This window comes from Pithys albifrons, chromosome 11 (genome assembly GCF_047495875.1).
Source record: "Pithys albifrons albifrons isolate INPA30051 chromosome 11, PitAlb_v1, whole genome shotgun sequence".
In the NCBI taxonomy this organism is placed as follows: Eukaryota; Metazoa; Chordata; class Aves; order Passeriformes; family Thamnophilidae; genus Pithys; species Pithys albifrons.
This window is the reverse complement of record NC_092468.1, coordinates 16,733,954-16,757,482: the sequence shown is the minus strand read 5'-3', so window position 1 is coordinate 16,757,482 and position 23,529 is coordinate 16,733,954. Positions and strand designations below refer to the sequence as shown.

General features: G+C 46.6%; 1 protein-coding gene across 1 annotated transcript; it reads left to right on the top strand.

Moving 5' to 3' along the window:
* The first annotated feature begins 105 nt into the window (after nt 1–105).
* On the top strand, nt 106–21,584 carry IQCG (IQ motif containing G). The gene is made up of 11 exons (XM_071566513.1): nt 106–127; nt 2,913–2,949; nt 4,676–4,823; nt 8,178–8,407; nt 9,031–9,159; nt 10,927–11,008; nt 17,085–17,246; nt 17,841–17,915; nt 19,409–19,540; nt 20,760–20,861; nt 21,362–21,584. Exons 1-11 carry the CDS (start codon nt 106–108, stop codon nt 21,479–21,481), a joined length of 1,239 nt encoding a protein of 412 aa, XP_071422614.1. The 3' UTR covers nt 21,482–21,584.
* Nucleotides 21,585–23,529: the final 1,945 nt, after the last annotated feature.

Genomic DNA, 23,529 nt, shown 5'->3' with positions numbered 1-23,529 from the left:
CCCGGGGGCGATCCCTGTCGGGCAATCCCGGGAAAGGCGGCCCCGGCACTGCCGCTCAGGCGCCCGGCGGGGCAGCCCCGCAAGGCCCCCGAGGCGGTGGTTGCCATGGAGACGGCGGCGCGTCCCGGTGAGCGCGGCAGGGCCGGGAGCGGGACCCGGAAAGGGGAAAGGGAGCGGGGAAGGGGGGAATCCCGGCGGGAAGCTGAGGGCACGCCGGGCTGGGCACGGCTGGGCAGGGCGAGAACCGGCCGCGGAACGGGCAGAGGAGCCCGCAGAGGGAAAGGGCAGCGCTCGGTGTTCGGACCCTGCCCGTCCTCCTCTGTTCTCACTTTGAATCAGTGAATCATCTCATATTTATTTTACTCGCGATATCGCCTCGGTGAGAGAAAACATGTTTCTACACTCAAATCCCTGTAATGAAATCTCACATCCCTGTGTTTCCTAAATAAGAACAGCTGGAAGCGCCTGCTCACCCATTTCCCCACCTCAGGGTCATTCATTCCTGGGTCCTGTCACTTCCCTGTGCGACACTGCCAGACATTCAGTTACACTTCCAGAGCCCTTTCAGTGATTCAGGAACTTGTTCCAATAGATGTGCCCTGGTTTTCACTGTAACTTTGTTCCCAAGTGTAGCACAGAGAAAGGACACAGTCCCTGCTTTGAGGAGAGTAAAGTGTCTGTCAGAACACTCTGTTTTCCAGCAGTAGAGATGCCACAGGCAATAAATTCTCCCTAAATCTTGTATTTTCCTGACCCATATAGTTTTAGTCCCATTTGGGACATATTTGCTGAAAGCAGCACCACATTTTTCATTCCTGGTTCCCACTGGAGCAGCCTCAGAGCGCAGCAGCTCCAAGGAAGTCTTTCTATACAGTCAGGATGAAACCAAGATTACTTCAGCTTTTCAAGGCTTCCCTTTTCACCTTCCCTCCTTTCCTTTCCTTTCCTTTCCTTTCCTTTCCTTTCCTTTCCTTTCCTTTCCTTTCCTTTCCTTTCCTTTCCTTTCCTTTCCTTTCCTTTCCTTTCCTTTCCTTTCCTTTCCTTTCCTTTCCTTTCCTTTCCTTTCCTTTCCTTTCCTTTCCTTTCCTTTCCCTTCCACTTCCCCCTCCCTCCCCTCCCTTCCCCTCCCCCCTCCCCTCCCTTCCCCTCCCCTCCCTTCCCCTCCCCTCCCCTCCCCTCCCCTTCCCCTTCCCTTCCCTTCCCCTTCCCTTCCCTTCCCTTCCCTTCCCTTCCCTTCCCTTCCCTTCCCTTCCCTTCCCTTCCCTTCCCTTCCCTTCCCTTCCCTTCCCTTCCCTTCCCTTCCCTTCCCTTCCCTTCCCTTCCCTTCCCTTCCCTTCCCTTCCCTTCCCTTCCCTTCCCTTCCCTTCCCTTCCCTTCCCTTCCCTTCCCTTCCCCTCCCTCCCCTCCCCTCCCTTCCCTTCCCCTCCCTTCCCCTTCCCCTTCCCCTTCCCCTTCCCCTTCCCCTTCCCCTTCCCCTTCCCCTTCCCCTTCCCCTCCCCTCCCCTCCCTTCCCCTCCCCTCCCCTCCCCTCTCTTCCCCTCCCTTCCCCTTCCCCTTCCCCTTCCCCTTCCCCTTCCCCTTCCCCTTCCCCTTCCCCTTCCCCTTCCCTATTTTGCTTTCTAAGAGACATTTTCTTTGGTAAAATCAAAGCTGTCAGTGATTTCTGGCCCAGTCACTGCCACGGTGGATAACCCAGGACCTCTCTTAGCCAGTCACTTGCCAAACAAAGCAAAAGGAGATGGGACATTCTCAGATATGCATTTTCTCCCTGGAATTCATCAGAATCTCCATAACTGGCTAAAAGGAATGCTGCACAAAATGCTGCCTTTGGAGCCATTTCCATTTATCAGGCAGCAGGGTGGGAGAAATGCAGATCCAGGGCTCTCACACAGCAGAGGGAGTTGCAATCCCCAAAGGAACAGGAGGCCAAACCTTTCATACAGTTGTTTTAAAAATTATTTCTTGATTTGTTTTCCTTTCCCTTTTTATCAGCAGGGAAAGAATGTCCTGGGGGAAGCTGAATCCTTCACATACCTCTTGTTTTCTGTTTTTAAATTATTATTAATAGAGCTTAATGAGGGAGTTCAGCACACACAGCAAAGAAGGGCCGTGCAGTGGCTGCATCAGGAGGGCATTGACACGAAAACCCAGAGCAGGCAGCTCCTGTTTGTGGTGTTTCCTCCTGCCCCAGACAGCAGTTTCCTTCTCTTCCAAGTCAACCAGAGCCCAGAACCTGCTGGCCTGGCACGTGGATCTTGGGAGTGAGGACGGGGATGTAAGAGCAGATACACAGGAGGAGCAAAGAGGAGGCTCTAGAGGAACATTCCAGCTGCTTAACACACACTGATATCCTGAGTTAATTCTCTCTTGGGCAGAAGATGCTGATGGGAGAGAGGAAAAGCTGTTGCATCCTCCTTTGTTTCCAAATAAGTCACTTTTCCCTATGAGAGCTGCAAGTGCCATTTTTTCTTTCAAAAATGCTGCCATAACCTGTCACAACTATCTCCCAACACATCTTTTTTCACTGCATTTTTGGCATTAGGACTGCACATGTAATAGATTATTGTCATGTTGTTTAGACTCAAAATATGGATCTCAGATTTCTGAAAAAGATAAAATGAGTAAAACATTTAAAAAATATTTTATTAGTGCCTGTGGACTGGAAAAAGACACTGTCTGACTTTCTTGATGTAAAAATACTTAATTTCTGCATCTCCACTTCTGTCATTGATTCCAAGGTTGAAAATAAAGGAAAAGGGATGGGTTTAGTTTAGATACAGATTATTTGCTATTTATTTGCTAATGCTATTATCAGATTCCTATCTGAAAGTGTTGGATTTTTTTACAATTAAGATAATGAGAAAAAAAATCTCAGAAGCAAAAGGATGAAATCACTTCCTTCTTTGTCACAGGTGACCATCACAAGCCCTGCACAGGGGAATTAATTAGGTGAGTACAAACAGTACAAGGAGGACAGAGAACACAATGTTCAGAATCCCTGCTTGGCTGTCATCTTTTCCTGCCACAGTTTAAGCAGCTTCTTGAAATAAATCAAGGCTCCTCTACCATTACCTTGGCTGAAAGGCTGTTCCATATCTTCATTCATACAGAAGTTAGAACCTTATCCTAATTGCCTGGCTCTGGGGAAATTACAATCCTTTGACCCTGGACCAGTATTACCCTTTAACTTCAGCTCCTCTGTCTCTCCCTGGAATCTGCTTTTCCCAGAGAGCAATCCCAGGCAGTGAGTGCCCCTTGCACTTCCCAGCTGTCACCTTATCCACAGGGAGAGCTGTGTCCTCTTACAAAGGACAGCACATTTCAAAACAACTTATTGCAACAGAGCGACATCAGGCAACAAATATGTAAAATCTGAGTTATTTTTGTTTCACCTTTTCTGTACTAACAGACACCAAACAAACCTGCACTGAAAAGTGGCCCTTTTTTCTGCCTCAAAAGGGCATTAACTTTACATTCAACAACAAAAAGGATGAGGACAATGATAACAGCTTCAGAGAGGTTACAGCAAGTGTGCATTTTTATAGCACTTGCTTATGGGATATCAAGGCCTTCCAGTGGTGCAGAGCACTCCTGCACCCAAACCTCTGTAACTTTCACAGAATGTCACCATGTCTCAGGCTAAGAGGCACTGGCTGATGTATTTCCTTGGCACACTTACAGCCTGGATTGTAGTACTCTGCAGGCTTACAATGTTTATTCAAGGGTTTTACAGATGGCAAGGAACAGTTTTAGGTATAGCAGCCAAATGAAGATTTGTCAGTGGGTGTTGATGGTTCCATTGCAAAGCCACTTGGGATCTCAGCCATCACAGACCCCAGCTGTGCTACCTGTTGTACATGAAATATCTGGTTTGTACACACAGGGTTTGGAGGGATTGCCCAATGGCTTATTAAAACATTATAATTCTCAGGGAATTTCTCCATTGTTGTGCAGGTGCTTTCTTAGGTATTTTTTGATTAATAGCAAATTTCCACTTTTCCCTTGGTGTGCTTTCACAATATTCCATCTGTAAGCAAGGCAGGGTGAGGCTTAAGTTACATCAGAGCAGTCTCATGTTTGAAATGCAATTTAAAGTAAAATAACAGAGTTTTAAAGATTGTTTACTTAGTCCAGGTGTTGGTTCTTGTTTGACTTTCAGCATCTTAAGGAGGTAACAGTTCCTGCTGAGGAGACTGGGATCATAAAAGTGTGAAGGCTACACAGTAACAATGAAGGCAAGGAAGTTCAGCATCTGAGATTTTATAAAATGTCAAATAATTTTTTTCCTTTTAGAAAGGCACCTTTGTCCTGTAGTTTCCCAAAGCCCACTATGAAACTCTGCCCCCCTTGAAGGGAATGACGAGGCACCTCACCCAGTGTGTGCCCTCCATATCCACTCCCTCTCCAGCCCATCCACCCAGAGCTGCTGTAGGAGGGACCAGGACCTCTTTGTTTTGTGAAATCTAAACATTCCCACTGTCCCTGAATGCAGCCATGAGCAGAACGTGCTCCTCTTATAAACAGTGTATGGAAGGCTATAAACAAATCCAGGGAAGTAAATGTGAGGCTGCAAATAAAGCTTCCTGGGTCTACCTTTTGTTTGAGCTACTGGTACTAGCATGACTAACACCAGAGCATTTTCCTGATTGGTATCTTTTATCTTTGTTCCTCCAAGCAAGAGCACAGAGACTAAACAAATGGAAAAAGTCCCTCATCTGCAAGCTCTGCTGTTTTCTGCTGTGCTGGAGAACTGTGTCGATCAACTTGAAATTCTTGGATACATCATGCCAGTTCCACATGAGGACAAGACAGACCCCAGCCATGTAGGTGCCTATATCCCCCCTGCTTAAAAAATACAGGTCTTTTCCTTGTATATATCTTTTACCAACATTTTTTTAAAATCAACTCAAATATTTTTTCTGTAAATGCTCCATGACCGTGGCATGAAGAAACAATAAAAGTGCCTGGATGACCAATTCTAATATTCATGTTTCAGCATCACTGAGAAACCTCTGTCAACGCTTTGCAGAGGACCCCACTGATCTGTGATGAATTTCCTGGGCTAATAATTTTAAAATCTTGGTGGTTAGATGGCAAGCAAAGGATTAGGGAAAAGGAAGCAAAAAACATGTAGGTTCTTATGGAGATACACATCTGTTTGAAGAGTAGAAATGAACAGGATATTTGAAAGTACTCAAAACCAGGGTAATTCTGTTCCTCTCCAAGTCCATGATAAAGTTCCTTTTGTTCTCACAGACAATGCATTAAGAAAGATGCACTTCAAAATCTATTAGTAACTACCCTTCTCAGTGTCACTAATTATGAGCTGATTTCTAATAGGCATTGTAACTAAGAGAGTTGGAGCAGAGATACGAAGAGAGAAGAAGGCCTAATGCTCAGGGAGAGGTTTGTTGCTGTGGAGGAAGGTGTTGGGATGTTTCTGGTGGCTGTTAGACATAGCAAACAGGGTGGAACCATCCTGTGGGGTAGATGGTTCTAAGTTCTGTGGTCTTATATTTTAAGTGACTGTTTCCAGTTTTAGCAGGTTTGAAACTTTTTTAAGATGAACCTCAGAAAAAAGTGTGAGACCAAGATGGAAATAGAAACTGGGATGTGAGTTTTCACAAACAGTGCTGTTCACTCTGTCTAATGTACTACTTAAGAATGCCAGAGGAAGGTAAATAAACACGTTTTGTACTTGTTTCCTTTCCTTATTACCTGTTCAAAGAACCCACCGCAGAGCAGCTGCAGCTGGAGTTAACGGTGAATTTCAAGGCGGGAGCGATGCTCAGACTGCGCCCTAGAGGGCACTCCTCCCCTTAAAGACTCCTCTGAGCCTCACCTGTCCCCAGAGGGCTTCTCTCTCTGAGCTGGTGGGAAACCTCTCATGTTCCCGCAGCAAAACACAGAGAAAGAGCAACCTCTGGGGCAACAGGAGTTGTCCTTCTTCAGACTCAGACTCAGACTCAGGCTGATAGACCTACTGAAGGTACACTTTAAAATGATAGAGAAAACACTTAGACTTTTCAATCACAGATGCTCATTTTTACCAAGTTACTGCCTGGAACACAACTTTCTCACAGATTAATGCCAAAACAAATCGAGAAGAAAACAATTCAGAAACCAGAAAATGACGTAGGGAAGTGACTTGCTAAGTTGGGTGCCCTGTAATTTGCTATTCCTCCCCATTCTTCAGTTTTCACTTGGCTGATTTCATTGTATTTGTAGAAGAGCTGTATTTGCTAAGAGCCCTGGAGCTGTCACTCAAACAAATCAATGGCATTTTTAAAGACTGACATCTAAACTTCAACTGGTGACATTTTTGAGAGGATTAACCACAGTCTTGGGCAGCACTTCACTGATTTTCCAAATGAGATGCTCTTGTACATAGCTACACACAGGGCATCCCCCAGAGGGAGGCAGCCTTTCTGTTTGCTGGATTTTGGGTAAGAGACAGAATTCTGTTAGGAGACTACACAGTTGGTAACACATGCAGTGTACAAACTTCTTACTCTTACATAGTTATTTGGTAATAATTAGTGTGTAACTCCCTAGTATTTACAGACAGTCCAGTTATTGCCTGTCTGGAACTCTCCCAGACATTAAAAAGCATCTGTCAGAACATTCATAAAATCTACATGATATTAAAGCAGCTTGTTTGCTAAAGGTAGTTCTTTCTGAAGTACAGCCATCACCAGCCAGCTGTTTAAACTTTTTTACTAATTAACTATGCAATTTTCATTGGTCTGTGTATACTTTGCATGTGATTAATTTAATGTAAATTTAACGGTCCAATAATTAAGCATGTAGTCACTTAACCTACTTCTGTAGTCAGTGCTGAGTCAGGCACTGCCAGAGGCTGATCCATCCCATCCAGAGTTGTCCAAGACACTCGGGGAGCAGCAGCCCCTTGCAGTGCCCTCACAGACCACTAATGGAGCCTCACATGACAAGTACCTTTCTGGAAGTACCAGCGGCATCCACAGCTGCTGCCCTGACCACTTGTTTTCACTCTGCCCTCTCTGCACTCTGTTGGCACAAATGTGTGTGTGGCTGTGAAAGAATCTGGACTGAGAGCTGGTGCTGCTAAAAATAACCTCTTTTTTTCCTCCTTTTTTGCTGGAAAATGTTTCATCACAGTGAGCTCTTTATCTCCTTCCTTAAGCAGGCAGGGTGGGGAGGAGGCAGCTGTGGGCCGGGCTGGGGTTGGCAGTGACTGCTGTCAGCAGTGCTGCCATGAAGTGTTCAGCCTCTGAGATACTGGTAGGCAGGCAAGAACATTTTCTCTCTTCATGCTCCAGTGTACACACCTGCATTCTCACCCACAGCTCATAAAGCAGAGAAATTCCTGGAAGCAAGAGCTTAGCTTATTTTATAATGTTTTTTGCCTTTTTTGCATTTTCCTTTTATTAATAAAATTGTACACAGCCATAAGATACTTTTCCATGTAGAAAGAGCTGCCAATATTTTGAATTTTATCTTTGAATTCATGTTATACTTTCTCTGCTATTACTTTCCCAAAAAACCTGCTAGGCAGAGAGGTGATATCTGTCACTTTTATTTCCACACAGCTCTAGTTATAAAAATAATATTGTAGGGAAAGATTGTGGTGACAGGCAGTGGGAAATGCAGGTGGAGAGAAGGCAGAGGGGGAACAGGCTAACAGTCTGACAGGCTAACAGTGCATAAAAGCTGCTGCAAAAAAAGGAGGGAATGATTTGTTCTCTGTGGCTATGGAGACCAGGACAACAAGCCAGGGGCTCAACTGCTGCTGAGGAGAAAAAACTCTATTATGGTAAGGGCTGTTGTGAGGTGCTGGCACTGGCAGGAGGGAGTGCAGCCTCTATTGCTGGAGGTCATTAAGGACGTGTCAGGAATGACACAGTCTGAACTATCGTCTCTTGCAGTGGATGATTTCACCTTTTGAGGCCTTTGCTAGTCCTGTCACTTTAGGACTTTTGAGCCCATAAACATCAAGAAGCTACACTGTGTGCTCAAAGCCAACCAGCGTAAATGTTTCTGCTCTTCCACTCTTTGCAGACTGTAATGTGCACCCTCAGCTGCTCTCAGTAAAGCTGCATTCTAGTTTTTTATTCATTTTTCTTCCTCTCACGTAATGTTGTGAAGGATTTATTTTTACTGCTCAGTGTACAAGCAGGTCTCTCATTCCCTTTTAGACTGGCATTCAGGAAGTGAAACAAATTACAGAGACCCAGAAGGAGCTGGACATTAATGACACGAGGCAAGAGAGTGGGGAAACAGTTCCCTCCACAGCCCTGAAAAACATGGAACACAAGCAGCAGATGGGGAAAACTGAAGATCAGAAAAACACCCACCATCCTTCCGAAAGGGGTGGGAAACACAGTGCTCTGCCTGCAGACAAGCTCAGAAAAATTCAGGCTGACAGGTGAGTGAAGCACCTGTGGACGATGCTCAGGTGTGATGTTCTATCTCTTGAGAGCAAAAATACAAGCTCCCCATCTCCCACTGCTGGAGCACCTCGGTCTTGGTCCAGGAGTTCCTCTAAGGATAACAGTGGGACCTGCCTTCATAAACACCATGACATTCAACAAACTGGACAAGCCCACATATTTGTTAGGATCAGCTTAGGGCTATGCTGGGGTATTCTGGCATCCAGATATCCCCCCACAGACACACATTTGCATCCCCTGGCCTCATTTTCCAAGATCCACCTGTCTGTCACCACTGCTGCAGGCCAGCAGCCTCCTTCCCAGGGGCAGCACAGCCTGGCACAGCGTGGATGTGCTTGTGCCTCTGCTATTTCCCAGAGTATCATGCTGGGTAGTATTTTTCAATAATAAATTTCAAGCAACTCCTAATACAGCATTCTCCAGATGTACAAGAAGCAGATACCATGGGAGAAGCCCTCCTGCATTTGATAGGATGTAAGACAGAAAAGGGATCTTTTATTTCCTTACCTTTTAGGTATAAACAGTAATGGGTAAAGGTGCCAGACACTGTAGTACCAACACCTGTAAAGTACTGGTGTGCTCCTTTTGTTCCTGGCAGGCAGAATGCAAGTGATGTCATTACTGTCACCATGAAAAACATGCAGGAATCAGGAATATTTAATAGCCTAACAGAAGCCAATGAGAGAGAGGAGGAAAAAAAGAGCAAGTTTTATGACATCCTCATCAGGTCAGTGTTGTGCTCAGTTCTTCACTGCTTAACAGCTGAAAGCCAAACCCATTCCCACTCAACACATGCTGAAAATTAATAAAACCAACAAAACCAAAATACTTTTTCAACATTCTATTTTTTCGACTTGAATTATTCTGTTTGCTTTACAAGCTGCAATTCTTTTCCCTTCAGAAAGAAACAGTGCATGGTTCTACTGATCTCAACTAGGAATTGCCTGAGCTTTGACCACAGTGGGCATCTGTCTCTGCATTAATGCAAAAGCTGCCTCATTTCAATTAAAACATTATGTGATGTAGGAGCTCCCTGATCTTTAACTCCTGTCCCCAGTGAAAGCCAGAGCAGCAGAGAATCTGTTCAAACCAGGGCCAGCAACATATGGCCTTTAGGTTATCTGATGCCCAGGAGAATCTGCCCTGACCCATATGCTAATTGGGTCCCTTTTCCCAGCAGCAGCAGTGAGGGTTTAGCACAGATGGTGTCAGAGGAGTTGTCTTATTTAAGGCTAATCCACCAGCCACTGCACTGTGGATCCTCTTCTGTCCCAAATCTTTCACGGTACAGATTTGTTATCCTCTCAGCTCAAAGTGGTGAATCCTTACCTCACATTTCTGAATACTAGAGGCTTGGAGATTTTTTAGTATGCAAAACTCTGGTTCAATCCCAAGACTGTTGGAAAGAATTGCAGTCATCAGACAAGTATTTGACCACTTTAAAGCTACTTTGCACTGTGTGGCAGCTCAGGCCCATCATTTAGGGTGCACAGCAAAGCTGGTCTTAAGTCATGATTTGTCATGAATCCAACCTACTGGAACAGCTTCTGTGGTGGCTCAGGGGTCTGTCTCCAGGGCAAACCCCCAGCTTCCAGTGGAATGTGTGATTTCAATCATGAAACTCAACTCTTCCACTGTCTAAACCCAAGGGATTTATTGTTTATCTGTGGAAGAGACAGAAAGCAAAAATGAGAGTAGTAATTGGATGTGGGATAACTATCTAGTACTGGAGGGCAGAAAGGAGAAGACAAATTATAATCAGAAAGTACATAATGCTTTTCATTCCATTCTGTCAGTCATCTATAGCCACTCTGCTGTCTGTTCTGCTATACATTCTTTTCATAGAATGAACTTGATCTGTTTTTCAAGATAATAAATAATAAATACCTGCCCGGTTTTGTGTGAATACACTACTCTGAAAGTAGTGAGACCAGGACTCCTTACCAGGAGCTTGGATAAGTGGTCCAAGTGAAATAAGATAATAATACCTAACAGATTATGCATCTATTTTGTTTTAGACAGATGAACACCTCTCTGGATTTTGGCCCTCACTCAGATCCCTTCATGGATCTCAGAATGTGAGACAGTGTTTTTTGGAAGATTTTAAGTCTAATATGAAAAAAACATTCTCCATATATAGAATAACAGTTACACAATCTGGCACTCCATGGCTCAGGCACAATTCTGCACAGAATCGGAGACATTTCAGCCTGAAATGTAGAAACTGTGACTTAGTAACAGGCAAATTCCCTCACTGCTACAGGAATTGCATCATTCCCAAGTCCACTCCAGGCTTTCAACAAGAGCATCCCCTGTTTTTTTGGCTCATTCATTTGTGCACCTCTTCTTTCAGGATTTACTGACCAAGTCAGTAGTTTTTGGGAGAAGCTTCTGTTTATCTTACCACAATGTATCAGTAGACAGGAAGTTCCCTTTCTGAGTAAACAGGTCTTGTCCTTTTTGATAGTGATCATGTTTTCCCACTTTTCTTCAGGGAGGAGACAGGAAAGAAGGAGATAAGGTCACTCCAGAAACAGCTGCAAGATGTCAAGAGACAAACTGAAAGAGAGCTTCAGGTGAGAGCACTTAGCACGGGGCATGGTGCCAGGGGGGAGCCTGTTCCCAAGCTGGACTCTGCTGCCCAGGGTTTGGTACTTGGAGAGGACCTGTGGCAGGCAGAAGGATCCAACACTGAGGAGTACAGAATAACTGCAATAACGACTTGTATTTGGAATAAGCCCACTAATGACTTTGAGAGCAGTGTCCAGTGTTTCTCAAATGGGAGCTCAAAATGCTCATAATCATGAGAGAACATGATCAGATTAGAATATCCTAAGAACACTGCTGGAAGTGGCAAAGCACACAGACCTGCAATCAGTAAGAAAAAGGTTATTGCAGATAACAGTATGTGAGGTTCTGTCATACTCATGCAAATCATCTGGCACAGAAGAAAATGTGACAAAGAGGAAATGAGAATCACAGACAGTTTCATTGGGAGAGGTAATTTTTCTACCTACATTTTCGTCAGGGCAAAATGCCATGATAATAATCTATTTTTCTAGGCTTCCAGACATTAAAAAATCCCAAACTTGCCTACACAAGGGCAGATCAGTGTTACTGCACATATGCTATCAGCTTGATCTTTCTGGAAAGCTTCAGCCCTTCTGTCTGCATCATGCAAATGGTGTGTGCACAAAGAGTAAATCTGGGGCATTCTGGAAATGTCAGATTTGCTACACAAGTGCAGATCAATTGGATGGCTTATCACTGGTCACTTTGATGCTGCCAGACAGCTCAGACTTGATGCTCCTTCAACATGGAAGCATAACCTGGCCCTGCTGAGGCAGGAGATGGTGTGTGATAGCAAACAAGCAAAAGGCAGGCTGGGGCAGGGCCGTACAGGGGCTGGAGGAAGGAACAAGAATCTGACACTTGGTTCAGTACTGAGCAAGAGGACAGCAAGGGCACCTGAGAAAGAATTGGTATAATTGGAAAAAAGTGTAGACAGTGATCAAGCCAGGATATAGTTGAGTACACAGAGGCATTTTAAGCCACTGACATGCTGGTGAAGGTCGGTTTGTAGAACATGAAGGTTTTGTGTTAGCAGCCTGGATGCATCTGCAGTGCAAAGTTTAAATACAGGATGGCTGTAAAAATATGAAGGATCTTTTTGCTTCTGCACATCATCCCTTCTTAGTCAGACTCTGACAGCTCCTGGGAAGTTCCTGTTCTTCTACTCCCCCAGCCAGTGAATGTGATGAGGTAGTTCTGTGTAGTGCTCCTCAAACCTCACCATGTCTGTGCATACAACACATGGAACTGGTTCTGATTTAATGCCTTCCCAGGGTCTGGTATGTGGAGGGCTGTAACCATCCCATCTCACACCAGCAGCAATGTCCTGGCACTGTGCAACCAAGGGGGGCACTTCTCTGTGTCCTGACCTGCACCTCTCCTACCTCTTGCAGTCAGAAGAAGGTGTGTAGTTCCTGTGCTGAGAGGGGGCTCTTCTTGTTTTTGAAGTGCTAATTCTGTTCTTGGGTTTTGCCTCATCATGGGATCTGCATTCATCTGGTTATTTTGGTGGTTTTTATAATATTTTGAACTTAAAAATCCTTTTCTAGGCTTCCTTATAGTTTCAGCTTTGATAACAAATCAAAGACAAGACTACTTTCAAGTACTGCTTTCCTCCTGTGCCAAAAACAATGGTGTCTCACTGTGTCTCCCAAGGGAGAATAATTTCTATTTACTTCATATGGGATTTTCCTGTAGGCAGTTTTACAAACACTTGCATGATTTGTCACCTTGCCAACTAATTAAAAACAAAAATACAGCTTGCTGATTCTGGAGTACTTTGAACAACAATAATAATGCACAGACCTGTAGACAAAAGCCTACATGGTTGTCTCCAGCCTACTGGATGAGAAAATAAAAGCGAGCAAACCTAATCTTGGAACCAGAAAAACACAGACTTTTCTTCACTCATGTTTCCTGTGTATTTGTATTTTCAGCCTTGCTACCTCTTAATGAGATGCTAATTAATACTTTATGAGTCTGCTCAGCTCATTTTTCTTTCTAATGAGACACATATCAAATGCTAAATGTTCTTATTATTTTGTTTTCTTTCCTCTTGGAAAGCACTGATGTCTATAAAGGAGTTGAAATGATCTGTCTGGTTTTGCTCTTACCCGTCCATGCAGGAGCAGCACTGAAAGTCCAGGTTTGGCTGCAGGGTTCTGTTTGCTGTTGCAGTGTTCATTTTTTAGTTTGTATAAAAATACTCACTTTCTTGGGCTTCCTGGGCAAGTGATGGCAGTCTGTACAGGTTTTGAAACAAATTAATATATAGGATTATACAGCTTAACATAAAAATTTAGGAGTATAAACTTTAGCATTCCTGCATTGCTCTTCACCCAAAGACCTTTTATGTTCTGTAGGTTTTGTGCACACTCATGCCATATGTGTGTCCAAGTAGTGGTGTAATTTTATAACTGGCAGTAATATTGCACCTACCAACCAGACAGGAATCCAAGCCATTGCACCAGGGAACCAGGGAAAACAGGTCCATAATTTTAATTCTATGTGGGCTGTCATAACACATCCAGCTCCACTTGTATCAGTGCACTACTCAGTCATGCTTTTAGTCGTACAACTAAAATCTGTTGTGTTTCTTCCCTTCTCATCTCCCAGGAAGACAAATCCATCAGTGGAGAGTTCCAGGGAATGTATTAAACATATATACACACCCACTGGTGCATGTTTCTCCTGGAGAAATGCACCAGGTGATTACAGTAGAAGGCACGAGGTTTGCGATGGTCCTGAGCTTCTGGGTGCCTCCATTCCACTGCTGGCAGAGCTCCCAGGAGTGCAGCAGGACCCGGGGCTGGTGCACGAGATCCAAACCTGGCTCCAGAAGGGCAGGACTTTCCACAGCAGTGCTGCTGCCAGCAGGTCTGCTCCCTCTGCCAGTGGACTGCCCCTCTCGAGCTCTCTCATGTGTTGCTGGGATCAGGGGTGGGCTGGCAGGGGCTGCAAAAGCTGCTCTGTGCAAGCTGGGGGACCCACCAGCCCCACTGCCCTCTGGGCCCTGATACTCCTTGGGGGTGTGCAGCACAGGGATGTTCTGGAGCTGGGACAGAATGCAGGCTACAGCCTTACTGAACTGTCTGTCTGAGGGGAGCAAGTCCAGGCTGCAGCAGGTGTGCAGATCTAAGCGAATCTCCAGGCTGAGATGCTGCAGCTGCCAGTGAGAGCCCCGAGCCCCGAGGCCCTCTGTGCAGAGCAGGCGGGGCAGTGCACAGCACTCCTGCCCCTGCCAAATGGCAGGACAGGGGGTGCTGCTGGCCACGGGTTCATCTGACTGCGGGAGAAATCCTCAGACTGTTTACTCCTGTTGGCTACTTTTGTAACCAGCTGTATTTTAAATGAGTGTAAACACTAATTGCTGCGGACGAGCTGGGAGTGCTTGGTGGCACTTACAAGAGAGATAAATCAAAGTAAATGAAAACACAGGAGTGTGGATAACGTCTCCAGCTAAGTGCAGTTGCTTTTGCAGCCAAACAGCATCTGTGGAGCAGACTCCTGTGGCACCAGGTGACAGCAGACAGGCCTCTGAGCTGATGTCTGTGAGCTGAGAGATCAGAGAAAATCAGCTTGTTTACCTGCTTCTGAAGCAGACTGGCTCCTGACAACTATTTCCTGGGGTTTGATCTTGGTCTCTGACAGTTTTCTGATACTTTTGGACACAAGGGAGGATTTTGCATCTTTGGTTTGGCAGATTCAGTGCTGAAGTCATCCCAAATAAGCAGCCCAGAGATTTACCGCATCAGCTATGAAAGTGTTCCGTGTCCTGGCGGGGACCTTTGCTATGATAAATCAGAACGAATAAATATTAACTCATTTTCCCAGTGTTTGTCCCTGAAGTTCAGGGAACAGCACACTCCGCAGATGGTGCATGGTGCAGATGGTGGGCATCTACTGCTGCACTCACTCCCTGCAGCCAAACACCGAATGTGCCCCAGGTCTGCGGGGCCAGGGCAGCCCCAGGAGCTGCCCCTGTTCCTCCAGACCTTCCCTCTCCAGACAGGCGCTGCTGTAAACCACCAGTGGGGTTTTGCATTTCACTTCCCGTCTGCTTTGGATTGTGTAAGCAAGGCCCCAGATTCCCCACCTCTAACCAAGATGTTTTACAACACCACAGGCCAAATCCAAACCACAAACATGCCACACAACAGAGAAAACAAACAGAGCAGATGGGTCCCCATCCCAGCTGAGGTCTGGGGCACTGGAATCAAAAGGCTTTTTTGCTTTACTATAATATGAAATGAAAAAGAAAATAATGTGGTGAAATGTTCATGCTCTTCTCCTATTTGCTGAGTCCTTTGTAACCCAGGCTGAACCCTTCTTTTTTGGCCTGTTCGCAGACCTTCAGCAATTGGAGTAACACACTTGACATCAGCAGTGCTTGACTTTCCTGAGGCTCAGCGCCACCAAACATCATTTTTTTCCATTAGCATCTCCCCATTCTCTCTGCCAGTCCCTCAATTTAGACACGATTACACCATGACCCAGGAAGACAATCTCAAAATAGAGTGGTACACTCACCTCCCATGTCTAGTGACTGGGAACAAAACCCCTCCCAATGGCCACCAAAATTCTATGCCAGGGAAAACAAGGGCCATTACCAGAAGCCTTAACAGGGCACAAACAGCTCATGTCTGTAGCTGTCTGCAGTCATATGATGTTATGTCTGTAAAATAGAACCTGATGTTGGAAATCTTCAAAAACATGTGAATGCCTGACCTTTGAACCCACAAACCAGCATCAGCCAAGGCCCCCAACTGTCCTGAGCCTTATAAACGTACTTTATTCTTCCTAACTATGTCGGACAAGGGTGCAGAAGGAAGGACTTTCCTTTTAGCTGCTCCAAACTCTTCTTATAAGGAAACCTTTTCCAAATGAGTCATGCAGAGGCTTTCAAACACAGCACTACTGAGCTGCCTTCTTCCTGTGGCACTTTTCCATGTTTACACAGCTAAGGAATGTGAGGTACTTCAGAGACAAGATATGTGGGCTTCAAAATGTTTAAATGCCAGCACTTTGGTATTTCATCTGCGAGGTTTGGCTGATGAATATCAAACCTGTCACAGCATGGCAGGAAAGCAAAGAGAAAGGCTGTAACAGAACAACTGGGCTCCAAATCAGAGGCATTCACAATGATCTTGCATAATTGCACAGGAGGCTTTGATGACCTTTTTAACTCTTGATAGAAAAGTCTAGAGTTTTGCATTTTATAGGAGGTTCTTCCAAGTTCCAAGCCCAGAATTATGAACTTTTATCTGTTACTCAAAGACACTGATTATAAAAAGGAGTAAACAAAACAGCAAATCAAGGAAATGTGCTTTGCTTCCTGAGCACACTCCAGAAGCTGGACAAACCACTCAGGATTCTTGCCCTTGGGGGAGCTCTGGGGAACACAAAGGGAAAGGGAAAGGCCCAGCTCCATCACTAAAAAAGGCATGGGGAGAGGCCTGGGTGTATGTTTTTATAACAAAGTGGGCACCATCTACCTGGTAGGATTTCAAGAAAGAACTGTTTAAACATATGAGCAAGACAGGATTAGATTTGCAACTGTTCCTAAGGTTGTGTTTATACAGTTGCTGCCTAACTAGAAAAAAAATGGATCCAAGGCATAGAGTATACTTTAGGATAACAAACTTTGGCTTATGTGGGGCTGAGACATTCTCCTCCTCTTATAGATGCTCACTCACTGAAATGGTCCAATCCAAGAGGTTGGTAAAAATAAAGCCTAGCTTTAAGTGGTTAAAATTATTTGGCTTCTTTCATGTTTATACTAAGCATGTCTGAATCCATTTCTGGACCAGAGACCAGAAGGCCTGGCTTCTTGTCCCACTCTGTTTGTCACTCCACCCTCTCTGGAGATAACCACTCCTTGCTGATGGGTTTATTGCTGCCTCTATGGGTTACAAATCAAACATACCTTTGAAGCAGAGGCTGAAATGGAGCAACATTCAGGGAAAGTGTGAAGCCTATAGCCTTGTCTCTTCTGAGTTTATCAGGGAAGGGAGAGATTAAGAGACAGTGAGCTGACCACAGTCTCCAGGCTTGCTTTTGTGCTGTTTCTGTCTCCACTAGAACCGAGATAAGATCATTGATTGCCTCAAAGAGAAACTCCAAGAGAAGACAGCCAAACTGCACACAGAGAGCTCCTATATGAAGAAAAACACAGATCTCCAGCTCCACCAAACCCAGAAGATGTGCAGCAAAGAAGAGAGTGCCCTGGACAAGGAAATCCAAGTAAGCCCTTTCCCACAGTCTGTGCTGGAAGGCATCTCCAGCTGTAAGGGAAGAGTCCTCCCTTGCTCCCCAGATGCCCTTCTTGATCTTCATTTTAGTCACCAGCACTACTGTTTGAAGTGGATCAGGAAACTCATTGGGGTTAGAAACCTTTGTCTTTTCCATTGCTTCTCTGTATGGTCCTGCAAACAGCCACAGCACAGATGGCACGGTTGCAGGAGACAGGGAATGCTTAAAGTAAGGCCACTGGCAGAAAACTAGACCCATAACAATGTCCTAAGAGGTAGTTACAACGGGATTTAGCAACACAGGCAGCCTGAGCTCCCAGCATTGCCCCAGCAGACCATGCTGATAGAGCTGCTCTTGTGGCCACAAGATGAACTGCCCTAGAAAACTGTTCTGGTTTTGCAAGCATCTTTTTTTGACTGATTTCATGGATGGCCAAGGGACAAGGACTGCCCCAGTTAATTTTGTCACTGGAAAAAATGTCTGTGGACAGAGCTCCAGCACTGTAACTTGGCCTTCAGCAACAGTATGTGCACAGAGGTACACACTAACACTGTCTCTCATGTTTTCTGTCTGCACTGATCACAGAGTCTGAAGAGCAAAATTGATGAGGAGAATCAGCTCCACACTGTGACTGAAACTTTCCTCAAGCGACAATATCAGGTACGTGTGACTGTCAGCTACTGCTTAAAACAGCAATCTATAAACCTTTTATCATCAATTACTGCCTAAAGCAAAACAGTTACTGCTCCACAAATGTAACAGGTTCATGGCTGCTGCAGTTCTAATGGTTACTTATGCTCAAGTTTTCACCCAGCTCTCCTGCACTTGGGATTTGCTACATATAGATATATTTCCTTAAAATTAGGGTTTGTTTATTAACTGGTATTGCTTATTTAGGTGTTGCAGATTTTCTCTCCCTCAGATAGTTGTATTTGGCTAATTGGAACTTCATTTAGACCTTCCCTGGCATTATCTGGGGCTGCCAGCACCTCAGTGAAGAGCACCACTGCCCAAGGGCTGCACAGAGGGGACACTGAGGAGGGAACAACACAAACTGCCAGACCAGTTTTGACTTATCTTTACCTGAGGAAGAATCCAGGTTGGCAAATTTTTAACCCACAACTATTGTACACATTCTGAGCAGCAACCAACCATGAATGTCCTTGTGGTGTTAACATTGCAAAGCCTCTCATAAATTATATGATTACAAGATAACCTGTACTACTTTAGGGTACCTGACGTCACTGCCAGTACCAAATTTAATAGGAGATAATAAGTTTTTAAAAATGTAATTTGAGTGCAAACCAGTGCTGTCTCTCGGGAGCCATTAAACAGTGTGCTCTGTACCTCAGAGCCGTGGTCTGATCAACACAGTGAGGGGACTGTCCAAGTACAGCCTGTCTGACCTTCACAGCAGAGCACCAGCCCCTCTGTGCTCAGACAGCAGCTGGTGGCTTTGTGGGGGCCTGCAGAGAGCAGCATGATCGTGCCCTCCATCTCCCCTGTGTGTCCAGCTGTGATGCCATAATGAGACTGATGCTTTTCCTCAGATTATTTTTCCATGGAAGCAATCAGGGTTGTTGCTATGGAGAGGTCATTGGTGAATGGGAGGAAGTCATCTGTGTGGCTGTTTCAGAAACACCTGCCCTATTCAGGAGTGAGACAAAGCCAAGTTCACAACCTGGAACAGCATGATGGTGTCCTCTGGGGCCTTATTCCTGGTGCTAAATCCAGAAAGCAGATAGGGACTCAGGCAGAAGATAAGCTTTCCCTCTGACAAATTCTGGTTTTTATCTCCCACTCCCTCTGTATACACACACACACACAAAGAATGGCTTCTGGTTGTCCCTTGCTTCACCAGGACTGACTGCACAAAACTTACCCCCAATGCTTCTCTATCCCTCACACACCTCTGAAAGCCCAATATCATCTCCTCATCCCTGCGCTGTGGCTTCCAGTGAGGGGCCAGCAGGCCACCAGTAATGTATCACTAGTCCCAGGGGCTTGATCCTTCCCAGAAGAGAAGGAAACACTGACCATGCACCATTTACAGGACTCTCACCACCATCCTGAGAGCAGGCCATGTAAGAGTAGCAAACCTCTCACTTGAGCACTCTTTGCACCATGCTGAGCACCACCTTCTCCCCCTGCAGAGGGTGGAAGAGAAGCTGGAATACTGGATGGAGAAGTATGAACATGACACTGGTGCAAAAGACGAAGAACTGGATGACCTAAGAGCATTAAAGGCAGAGAATCTAGAAACCATGCAGCAATTTGCCAAGGAGGTAAGACATCTGCAGCACCTCAGTGCTCAGCCATGCAAAACTGCACTGGGCTTTTCCCTGCCCTCCTTCAGATAAGGAACCAGGACCATGGGAAAAAAAATCAGTAATTCTCAGACACAGGGCACAATTTTAAACACTGGCCCTGGGAAGGCAGCAACTGAGATGTCCTTTTGTCTGCCTCCTGTGACATTAAGGAGGGATGCTGATGTTTCCCCTACAGCTGTTTTCGAATACCAGCAAGTACTGAGAGAGCTACTGGCAGCCTTTGTGAGGGGCAAAGACACTGTCCCATCCTGTCAGTACATCTCACCTTAGTTTGCTGCCCCAGTCTGAACAAATCTGCTCCTTCCAGCTGCTTCTAGAAACATTGGGCTAAAATAGGCTGGGACTGGAAAAGGCGCCTCATCCCTTCCTGCAGACACACACACACCCAGCTGCACAGGGCTGCTATCAGGGAGCTGGTTCCAGTTAGAACCATTCCTGCCTCACACTGGGATCTTGGTTAACTGCTGGGCTCTGACTGCAGTGGAGCAGCAGCACAGGGCAGAGAGATGTGTCGAGAAAAATGTGTGTTTGAAAGCCAGAAGGAATTAACTTGTAATCATTCCTTACCCTCAGTGGGTCTGAGATGATGGGACTGAGTTGATGTTTTCCTGCTTGTGGGCTCATTTTTCACTCTGCACTGTCATCTCAGTGTCCCAAGTGTGTTTGTGCATCATCTGCTGCTTAGCCTGAGGGACCACATGTCCTTCCCAGCACCAGCTGTTGCCTGGGTTGCCATCAGACAGCCATTTTACAGCACAGGTTCAAGGGGTTAATTACACCCAGGCTGTGAGAGGTTCTACTTTGGCAGCAGCTCCAAGTGGCTGAGAACTGATGGTGGTAATGAGCAACATTTGCCACCTGAATTCAGGAAAGGTGAAATAAAGGAGACGGGGAGGAAGATCCCCGCTCACACTTTACCCCTGAGCTGCTCTGGAGCTCCCTGGTGCACAGGGTGGGGACCCACACCATGACCCACAGGCTTGAGCAGTCCTGGCAGGGCTGTGGGAAATGAATAGCAAAGATGAGACCCATACGCAGCCAGAGGAGAACAATCAGGATCCAGGTGAACCCTGCCCTGGCAAGTGGCTGGGCACAGCCAGCTTTGAAGGCTGGCCCTGCAGTTTAGAGGGTGTGTTTCTCATGTGGCTTTTGCCACCCCTGTGCTATCTTGCAGTGCCTGAAATTCGAGGAAACCATCATCACTGACCGGACAGAAAAGGAGGACAAAAGAAAACAACGAGAGCAGGATGCCCTGGAGCAGAAGAGTGTCCTGAAGGTGAAGGGCAGCAAAGCTGAGATGGCACTGCTCCATCAGCAGCTGGGAGTTAATAATCTGTGCCACAGGCTTTGTCCAGGCAGAAAACAGCCCAATGAGGTTGGCTGGTGTGGGGTGGCACAAACAAAGACAAAGCCTGACCCCTTCTGAGTGGGGCAGACTCAGAACCAGCAGCTGGCTGCAGGTTTGAGATGGGAGCCAAAGGGGAGAAGCCAGTCTCCTGGAGTGGTCTGGGGCTGTACCCATTGCATCAGCCCCACCACATGGGTGACACAGGGAGGGTCATGGGGCAGTGCCCCTGCTCATCCCTTGCCACCAGGAACAAATGCCCTGGGCCCAGCTGGGGATGCCTCCAGTGCAACCAGCAAGGCCTGACGGCTGCTGTGTGAGCTGGGGGTTCCCTCCTGCATCTGGGGAGCACAGGAGACTTTCTGGCCATTGAGCTGTACCAGGTACCCCAGCAAGGAATTTCCCCTGAGGCCTTTCTCTCTCACTTCCAGCTGCAGGCCTGGTGGAAAGGTATGATGGTCCGCAGATTCCTTGGCCCTTACCAGGCCCTTGAGAAGCTTCTGAAGGAACAGCTACCAGGGAAGGAAACATCTGGAGCAAAGAAGAAGTAAAGTGGCCACAGATGTGCTCCAGGTCTCTTGCTGGGCAGGGCACTGCGGTCTGTCTGTCTAACAGGACACAAATCAACAATGTACAAGAGCTAAAGCAATTCTGGAGAACAGTTTGTGACAGACATGGTTAAGGTAAAGTTGCAGTAAAGATCTTGAAGCTGCCCTTGTACATACAGCCTTTGTACAGCAGAAGGAGTTTCTCGAGCACAAAGGGGATTTGCATCAAAGCAGTGAGAAACACCATATCCCCCCAAACTGCTTTATGGGAACAAAACAGTGGGAGGTTATCCTGTTACCAGCCCAGTAACTCCCTGGGATGGGATGCTCTGCACTCGGAACCTCCTTTGAAGCCCTCAAAGCCCTGGCTGTGGCTGCAGTGCTGGTGTTTGCCATGGCTGTGGGCCAGGCAGGGAGGTCGAGACACCCAGAACTGGCTCCAGCCGAGCTCTCCCTGCCACCAGCCCTGGGGCCAGGTCAGAAGGGGAAAATTGGGCAGGCCACAGTAAGCACAAGCACAGCCAGAGCACACAGGTTTCCACTCCTGCATTCCTGCACAATGTCAGCACACAGACAGAACAGCTCCCAGCACCTTCTGACCAAGGACAGGAACAGTGGAAAAAGACAGCTGGATGTGCTGCCCATGGGAGCTGGTCTGTCACGCTGCGCCTGCTGCCTCAGCCACTGTCCCTGCTCAGTGAGATGGGGCTGTAGGCAGGGACTGGATCTGGTGGGCAGCAGAACTGATTTTTAACCAAGAGAGGAACCCTTTCTCCTGACACCACTGTCAGTCAATCATGTGCAGGGCTGCGCAAAAAGCCTGGCAGCTGAACTGGCTTGTTTCTGACTCTCCCAAAGCAGGAGATGAGCTCAAACCATGGGCTGTGCTGCTCTTTGTGACCAGCCTGTCCTGGTCCCATCCAAACATCCTTGTGTCTGAGCTGAACTGGGAAGTGAGATAAAACATGAACTCTGAACAGGAAAGGGGCTGGTGCCCAACTACCAGGCATAGTTGATTGTCCAGGAGCGCTGCAGTTCCAGACACTGCAGACAAACCTGAGTCATTAGGACCAGTGTTCCCGCCGGAGCACGGCTGCTTGCCTGAAATCCCAGCATGTTCCCATTCCAGCACCGGTACCAAAGCTGTGAACAAATCCATTCACTCCCCATGCTGTGTAAGAACAGGGATCACTCCAGGCCGGTCCAGGCAGAAGCTGAGCCAGGGCGGTGCTTACACACCACTGCAGGAAGTGCCTCAGAACGCCCCTGGGGAGTTACGTTCCTAATTTTAACTCTTCCTTTTCAGGCACTGCTGACTCAGTGCATTTCACCACACTTGTGTTTTCCCTGTGTGGTGGGTGTTAACAGGTGACCTGCTTGGGTGGAAGGAATGAAGTTGATCTTAAACTCTCCAGAGGGCTTGAGCTAAGGAAAAAGCAGGATAGGACAGAGGGGCAGCAGATCTCTGCTGTTTATTATATCAAACTCCAGGCACACTTCAGTAATGCAATCAAACAACTGAAATCTGGCATGTGGCCTCAGCTGGGCTGTGCTCACTTCTGAGCAGAGAATGAAACAGAACTCTGGAAACAGAAACAAAAAGCAACAGCAGAACAGGGTTTGCTGTTCCCTAAGGTGGGGAGTGCTGAACCTCAGGTCCCAACCAGAGTGTCCTGGTGACTGCCAGGTAGAGGCAGGGCCACAGGTGTGTGACCTGACCAAGACCTGTGAGCTCACACCTCCCAGGAGCTGCCACAGACTCTCTCTCACCTGAGGACTGTGGCCACTCTGGATCCATCCAGCTCCTCCCGGCCTCCTCCTCCGCTGTACCAGCCCATCCCAGGGGCTGGTCTCCAAACAAGCCTCACCTTGCTCTGTAGAAACCACAGCAGACTCGTGTTTCATGGCTGTACAGCTGCCAAAAACCAGGCTGGGCACATCCAGTGACAGGACGAGCAGTGTCCCAAACCTGGAGAAACTTTACCAGGGTTGTATTTTCCAGCTATGGAGAGATGGGATCAAAGTGGACCTCCATGGAATTTTCTGCAGGG

Excerpts from the sequence above, each read along its gene's own strand:
- IQCG (XM_071566513.1), top strand. The coding sequence starts at position 106 with ATGGAGACGGCGGCGCGTCCCG. Across the intron at positions 2,950-4,675 it reads TGCACAGGGGAATTAATTAG|CAAGAGCACAGAGACTAAAC; the intron begins GTGAGTACAAAC and ends TGTTCCTCCAAG. Across the intron at positions 8,408-9,030 it reads AGAAAAATTCAGGCTGACAG|GCAGAATGCAAGTGATGTCA; the intron begins GTGAGTGAAGCA and ends TGTTCCTGGCAG.